Source organism: Miscanthus floridulus, chromosome 5 (genome assembly GCF_019320115.1).
Source record: "Miscanthus floridulus cultivar M001 chromosome 5, ASM1932011v1, whole genome shotgun sequence".
Taxonomy (NCBI): Eukaryota; Viridiplantae; Streptophyta; class Magnoliopsida; order Poales; family Poaceae; genus Miscanthus; species Miscanthus floridulus.
Genome location: NC_089584.1, coordinates 1,570,709 through 1,578,528, shown reverse-complemented (window position 1 = coordinate 1,578,528; position 7,820 = coordinate 1,570,709). Strand labels below are relative to the sequence as shown.

The window sequence follows — 7,820 nt, the reverse complement described above, 5'->3', positions numbered from 1 at the left end:
CATCCTGTACCCGCTGGCATGGGCAACAAGGCTTAGAAGCATACGTACTCTCTCTCTCACTTATAAGGCCATCCCCTTCATTTATAAAAGAGGATGCGCTCTCTCCCAACATTTAGGTCGTTCAAGTCATTCCAGATCCATGAGATCAACCAAGTTCGCTAGTTCACAACCACAAAACCGACGGGTTTGAACCACAAGCACACGCTTGAACACTCAGTTCGTAGCGGGGCTCCCGTCACTTTCGGCCCTTCTGTAAATGGGTTTCTAGGAGAGAGGATACTCATATTTGGGTTGTGCATTTCAGACAACTTAAAATAGGTCTCCCATATAGATACTCTGTTGGAGACTGATTTTGGATCTCTTGCTATCCATTTTGAGTTTGGGTCTTCTTATTGGAGACAGTCTCATACACGCCCTGCCTGTCTTGTGTGCCAAATCCCATTTGTCATGAAAAAAAAATTCTCTCTTCTCTCTATTTCGTGGACCTATAGCATATTCCCGTCTGTGCGTGTATTTTACACTCTACGGGTCTACCCGTTTGCTACTTTGCTTTGCTTGCCGGTGTGCCCAAGGTGGAAGGCGACGACCATGGCCAAGCAGCAGAATCCCATCCCCATGGCGCTGTCGCTGCCCCTCGTCCTCGTTGCGCTGCTCCTGCCGGCCGCCCGCGGCGCCGGAGAGACGCCGCAGTACACGACGGTGCACGCGGAGTCCGACTTCGAGGTGCGGCTGTACCGCGACACCGTCTGGATGTCCGCCCCCACCCCCGACATCCCCTCCTTCCACGTCGCCACCAAGCTCGGCTTCCACAGGTAACCGTCCCTCGCCTTCCAGGATCTTGTTCCGCTCGGCCGGCTCGGCTCGAGAGCAGATCGATCGGTTGGCCCCCTCCCCCTGTGGGCGGCGCGGTCAGGTCGATTTCGATTTCTTGCATAGGAATGGATAGAAATGCAAGAAAGGGTGGAATTGATTGCTATTGGATTTTGATGGGGAAACCGAGAGAGAGGGTTGGTAGTGTGTTGTTGAGCTTTCACCACTCAACAGGATGCAATGCAATTGTGTGGATATGCACTTGAGTTGATACTTGCAAGTACTATGTCATCTTCAGTAGAGTAGCGTGTTCATTTCAGTTGAAAAGTATCCGAGCTTCTTTTAAACCAAACAGGTATCCGTGATTGTAAGAAATGCTGTGGCTGAAGAACATGTAGGATTAACTAGACTCTTCATGGTTATCATAGCTACAACTCTCTAACTAATCTGTGAACCAACTGGTAAAGATAAATCTGTACTTATTCAAGAACAAGGAGACCTGTATTTTCTTCTATTAATGTTCTTGATCAATTGCAGGGCTACTGAAACTAAACCATCCGTTTCATAACCTACTATATTGAAATTATGATCATTTTGATTCTTCGCATTGTTGTTATGCAAATTACTCATTGGGAAGCATTGGAGGGGACCAAAATACCATCGTTAGGAAGGCCACAAACGCCCCCCCCCCCCCCTCGCGTCGTCTCCTCTGAGGCGACTCAGGGGCGACAAGCTCGCCGCCGCCGCGGACCACCCCACTCGAGCTGCTCTCCGTCCGCTGCCGCTGCTCCCGGCGAGCAGTGGCGGCGGCCCGCGAGGGGCGCTCAAAAAGGCTGCCCCCGCAGCTCCTCCCCCACCCCCAGCACCTCCTATCTTCTTCCCCAACTGCTACTCTGCATCTTGGCTGCCTGAGATGGCCGGCAGGGGGTCGATCCGCGATGTGGAGGGCCAGATCCGGTGTCTTCCACCATGGATCTGCGACCTCTGTGGGCTCGGCATCGACCACCTCCACTAGCTCCTCTCCCTCCCTCTGCCAGCTTGACTGGCTCAGTTGGATCTGTTTCTTCCCGCTGGACCCCAAAATCTCCGTCACTGTCAAGTCCTGTGCGCGCGTGGCGCTCGCCGGCGTCGGCACGGGGGTGCTACGGGTCGGACTGGTCTAGATCCAGTTGCAGCTGGTGGTGGCGGGGCACAAGCACGGGCACCACCCATGGAGATGGCCCCGGTCTCCTCCGGCGGACGTTCGTGCTCGGGAGTCCCGGCTGCAGGCGCTGGCGAGCTTGATGCAGACCCGCATTGTGGCCTCAATGGCCGTCCACCAAACTCCCTGTCGTCGGCGACGTGCTGCCGCTCTACTCCTGCCTGTGAAGAAGCAGGAGTAGCTGAACGCGGTCTGGGCCAACTGCGACTCAGGCCCGCCGCCGAGCGCCATGCTGCCGGCTGCCCGGGTGCCGAAGCTCCCCTGCTTGGCGTGGCTGCACTCGGAAAAGCCTGGGAGGATGTGGGTGGCGTCAAAGCCGTTGGCGTAGGGGCCGAGCTGCCTGCAGGTCGGGGATCTGCAGGAGAAGGGCGCGGAGGTGGGCGACCTGCTTGGAAATTGTCCACCCAGGATACTTGTGGTCGCGTGCAAGCGCTTCTGCTGCTTGGCGTGGCCGCCCTTGATGGGCGCGGCATGCCCCTCCACGACGCCAGACGGAATCGCCCATGCATTTGGCCTGCCTCCCCATGGTGGAAGACCGAGACACAGAGCGCTGCGTGGTAGGTGTTTGTTCTGCTTACCGTGTTGCACTCTGGGTGGCTTTGCGTAGGCATATGGAAACCGGGTGAAAACCCTGCTTGGCTGTTGCCCCAGGCCAGCGACGATGGCGCAATGGCGTCATATCCCTCCCTTGAGGTGTCGTTGTAGGTTTCAATTCTTGCTATCGCGAAAGCATTCTGAGCTAACTACATCTGCAGATGGCGGCGGCGGGCTACAGTTCATTCCTGGGATTGAGGAGCTTAGGCGAAAGCCATGCACGACCTGGTCGTGCGATCGACGGCGACGCCCTCGAGCGCCGCTTACCTCCTTGGAGGCGTCGATGTAGCCTCCCCACCCTATAGCTGTAGCTTTGACCCTCTCCTCCTGGTGAAAACCTAGCTCTAGTATCTAGAGCTGGTGGTGGTGGCGTCAACGACGTCGTGTCCATCTTGGAGGCACCACCGTGGAGGGGCTAGCTCAGGCCTATCTCTCCTGGCTCCTTGTTCCCCTCTTGGGTGAGACTAGCTCTGGCTGTCGGTCGTTGCCGATGTTTCGACGGGTGTCCTCCTCTGGCGTCTCTGCTCCGTCGGCGCTTTCCTTGATGGTGCCAGAAAATCTAATGCCGGGTGGTGTTTCCACTGCTGCCGCCATTCCCCTCCAAGGTTTCCTCCCCGTGGACGGCGTTGAATGGTGGTACGTAGGCCCGGATGTGCTGTAGGTGTCACCATCAGCTTCAAGGGAGGTCGTCGTGTCCGGTGATCTTGGGCTTGCGTGTCCGTCACCACTCTTAGTCCCCATTCCACTGTTGGTCCTCAGATGGAGGGCGACAGCGGAGCGTCGTAGCTATGAGGAGTGGTGTAGGGCACAATGGTCACGGCGTTACCGGCGAGTTTGTTGTTCGGCGGTGGCACAAATCGGCGATTGGTTGGCGTCCTTCGGCTTGAGTCTAGGCTCCTTGAGTCCTCGTGTTGGTTCTTCTTGTTGTTTCTGTTAAGTGTTGCCGTTGTTGTTGGTGTTGTAATCTCTCCCTCCCCCTATTGTACTTCTCTAGACTTATTGTATCTGGATTGGCGCCATGCCCTTCCACCTCCTGGCTTGCCCGGCATCTGTGGAATGAAAATTCAGGTGGGGATAGTTCATCCCCCCCGGCGACCTTTCAAAAAAAAATTACTCACTGATGAAGACTCTTTGATTTTTGAAATAGTATCTAATAATACTAAGGCATCCTACAGACAAATCGATAGTCTTTACCTGAGTAGTTATTTGGCAGTTTCCTACTAACTAGGTGTTGTGAAATTCTGACCAGTTATGCTATGACTCTGCTAACTCGTGAATTCTGAAGTTTTATTATTAGTTTTGATATTACCTGAGGCTAAATACTTGAGGCTTAGTTTGTGATATTCCTGTCCATAAGATATAAGATATTGATGTTCTGCCAGACCATTTTCTGTACATAGGATTGCACCACATATATAACCACTTGCAAATGTCACATTTGTTTTAGTTCACTCTCTTACTGCTTGATCTTCTTTATGTGATCCTACAAGCTCTAAAACCTTTTCCATGTTGTTGCTGGCTGCCAGATTGTTCCAGTACCTGATGGGCGCAAACCTCAACTCTTCCAGGATCAGAATGACCACCCCTGTCCTTACAAGTGTGGTTCCAGGTGCAGGGCCTCTGCACTCCTCAGCCTACTTTGTCCGGTTCTACTTACCAACAAAGTTCCAGGCTTCCCCTCCGGTTCCTCTCCCAGAACTGAACCTGCATCCAGATAGATGGCCAAGCCACTGCATTGCAGTGAGGAGCTTCTCGGGTTATGCACGGGACAAGAACGTGGTTGAGGAAGCTGAGAAGCTTGCCATGAGCTTGAGTCGGTCGCCCTGGGCTAACTCCACAAACTACCCCAGCAAGAGCGCTTACTCAGTTGCACAGTACAGTAGCCCATTCCGCATCATTGGCCGTGTCAATGAGGTGTGGTTCGACGTCGACTGCAAATCTACTGGTGTTGAGACGTACTGAAATGTTTATACAGTGTGTCGTCGCTCAAAACCAAGTGGAATGTGCATCAGCACCATGTGAGCTGTGCACGTTTTTGTGTACTCCTATATGTATAGTATAATGCAATGGTCGATGCCAAATGTAATGGATGCACCATATACACTGTCACAAGCTCAGCTCAGAATGATGTCGCGTGTGATTGTGTGGTTAATTACAACTGACCGTTCCAATCAGTGAAGATATACATGTGCTGATGTTCATGACAGATCGCAAAATTATAGTTCTCTGAAATTAATTAAATATTATCTGCTTCTGTGACCTGCTGGACTGAAGTTAAGTTCATTTTGATATCTTCATCTTATCCTATCATGCAAATTACTCGTTGACAATGTTGGGAAGCTTTGATTTGTGAAACAACTAATATAATCCTAAGGATTCGACCTCCTACTTCCAGATCAATTGTTTTCACCTTTTATTGTTTTGCCACTTCCCTACTAGGCATCGCAAAACACCAAGCAGTGATGCTTTCGACTCTGCTTCATGGAATTGGAATTGCTATTAGTTTGATTTCTAACCTGCTGAGTTTAATACTTATGGACTTAAAAAGATACTATAAGCGACATTTGGATGTCTTGCTGGGTCATTCTGTACATTCGAATGTACTGGCACATCTGTAACTACCAGCTGCATTCGGTACTTTGTTGTTAATTAATTAATACCCTTGCCATTTCACAGCTCCATTCGGTACTTGTTGTTAATTAATACCCTTGCCATTTCACAGCTGTTTAAAGTCTTTGTGCTCAATCTGCTTTGTTAGATGATCCAGCAAGCGCTCCCTAATGAACCTTTCACTCTATAAATTGCTGAACCTGAACTCTTGGTCTTGGAGGATCAGAATGACCACCTGTACTGTACCTAAAAGCGTGGTTTAGATCTAGGGCCTGTGAATTCTTCAGCCTAGTATGCCCAACTCTAGTTCTAGTAAAGTTCCAGGCTTCCTCTGATTCCCTCTTATTCCTCTCCCATAATTGAAATAATGCATTAACAAGCACTTTACACCAGATGGACTCAAGTCTCAGACTCATATCCCTAAAGAGCAGCAACATCCGATTGGATTGTTCAATCAGTTTATGGTTCATTTGGCTCTCTGTAAATTTTTAATGAGCTTCTACAAAAAAGGTTCACAACTATTCAGAGTAAGAAGAAAAAGCTAGGTCTGTCACTTGCTAGAAGCGGGTAAGAAATTAACAAGTCAGCGATGCCTCAAATCATGATTCTTGAACCCAAAATTTTTTTCATCAATCAACAAAGTAAGCATGGGATATACAAAATAGTAAGTAACAAATATATATAGTGAAATATCCCAGGATGGTTGTCATGCATGCTACCAGGTTAAGTTGAGATGCCATTACACCATACACCAGATGAACTTAATCTCAGACTCATTTTGCTCTCTGCAAATTTTTAATAAGCTTCTACAAACAAAAGGTTCGCCACTGTTTAGGGTAAGAAAAAAAAGCTAGGCCCACCAATTGCTAGAAGCGGTTGACAAATTAACAAGTGGGCAATGCCTCAATCCTACGAGGCGGTGCCCATGACTGTTTCCTAAAGAGCAAGCCAACCCTTTCTTTCCTTTCTTGTTTCTCTTTCTTGGGATCCTGATGACACCAATATGGCATAGGCACAGGCCATCTGGCAACAACAAACAGAGACTTCAGTCATAATCAAGTTACGCTAGAGATGAAGCAGAACATGAGCCCACTTTTCTTTCCCGAAAATAAAACCCTTATGCATGACACTTATAAACAATGTACAGTATGTAATGAGATAAAACGTAAATGTGCCTGTTCTTATAACCATCACCATCGGTTTCAGCGAGAAATCTATCCAACACATACAAAAAGAAAAAAAGAACAGATCAGCAGAATGAATATATACTTAATAAATAGACATGACAAAGACTTCCATTTAGGCCATAAAAGTTCTTCCAGGTACATGTAAATCATGTCATACGCCCAGCACTTGTAAGTGGAAGAATATACCACCACAAATACCTTCTCTTCTCGAAATGTTCCAAAACCTTGCGAACACATGACTGTGGTACGAACGGAGTTCCTTCATACTCATCGTAGAAGTTCATGCCAATAAATCTCCCCTTAAAATCAATAAGGGGTCCTCCAATGCCAGCCTAGCGACAACAACAAAATAATGACTGCTACAATTAGCATCGTGTAAAAGGCAAAGAAATGTACACTACTAGCACCATGAAAAGGCGAGAAAACGAACCTTGGTGATTTCACAACTGGAGTACCAGAGAACATTTCAATCAAGCAAGCTATGGCGGTGCCCCTGATTCAGTAGCCCTTTTGTGGCCATTAACATGCCTGATTCAAAGCAACGTCCAACTGCTACTGCTTTGCCAGAAACATCTGATGACCTATCATCAGAAATACTCATTGTAGGAAAAGCATGGTCACTGTTGAAACTGACAATAGCAACATTGTAGTGTAAGTGGCAATGTTGTAATGTTCCTTCAGTGTGGCAATGTTGTAATGTTCCGTCAGTGTGCTGTTTGTCTGGAAGCAACACGTCAATCTGCAAATGACAGCGAGAAATTTAAGCAAGAACCTTAAAGGGACAAGGTTGTCCCAGATCTTGAATTCATCACGAGGATCTCTAACCAAGCTTGCTGAAGTGAGAATAGCAGCGCGTCCATTCCATTCTATAATTATGCCTGAACAAGCAAAATACCTAGTCTCTCCTGCATAACATGATTTTCGACCATTAATAGTTAATCATGACCAAATACAAATCTTGACAAGTTACAAATATGGAGAAGTTACGAACATTCTACTATAAATCACCATTGTATGAAGCAAGGGAGACAATACTTTGAGATAAATATTTTGAAATTGTTTCCTTGAGTATACCCCAAATACCTTTGCCAGAATCATACGTGTCACCAAAAATTTCTTCAAAACTATTAACCAAAACCAAGCCACTTGGTTAAACATATACAAACCATGCCCTCTGTTATTGCCAGCCTGAAACATAAATGCTACCCTGAAGAGATCAGTAAAATAATAAAAAAAACACTTACAATCAATCGCAGTTGTTAATGGTTTGGGATAACCCAAGGAGTCTAGATCCTCCGCCAACAGATCCCGATTAGTAATGGCAAAATCTGGTGCAACAAGTTCAAGTGATTACCACAGATCATAAGCTATTACTAATATAATAATCATGATAAATGGCACTCATAGAAAACTCTGCA

The 7,820-nt window shown here is 47.7% G+C and overlaps 1 protein-coding gene across 1 annotated transcript; it reads left to right on the top strand.

Annotated features, from left to right (window-relative positions):
• Window positions 1–513: 513 nt before the first annotated feature.
• Window positions 514–4,864, top strand: LOC136451300 (uncharacterized). The gene is made up of 2 exons (XM_066452006.1): window positions 514–812; window positions 4,132–4,864. Exons 1-2 carry the CDS (start codon window positions 589–591, stop codon window positions 4,565–4,567), a joined length of 660 nt encoding a protein of 219 aa, XP_066308103.1. The 5' UTR covers window positions 514–588; the 3' UTR covers window positions 4,568–4,864.
• The last annotated feature ends 2,956 nt before the right edge of the window (window positions 4,865–7,820 follow it).

Bases quoted from the DNA above. Each gene is read 5' to 3' on its own strand.
- LOC136451300 (XM_066452006.1), top strand. From the start codon at position 589: ATGGCCAAGCAGCAGAATCCCATCCCCATGGCGCTGTCGCTGCCCCTC. The intron at 813-4,131 runs GTAACCGTCCCT...GCTGGCTGCCAG, and splicing joins ACCAAGCTCGGCTTCCACAG to ATTGTTCCAGTACCTGATGG.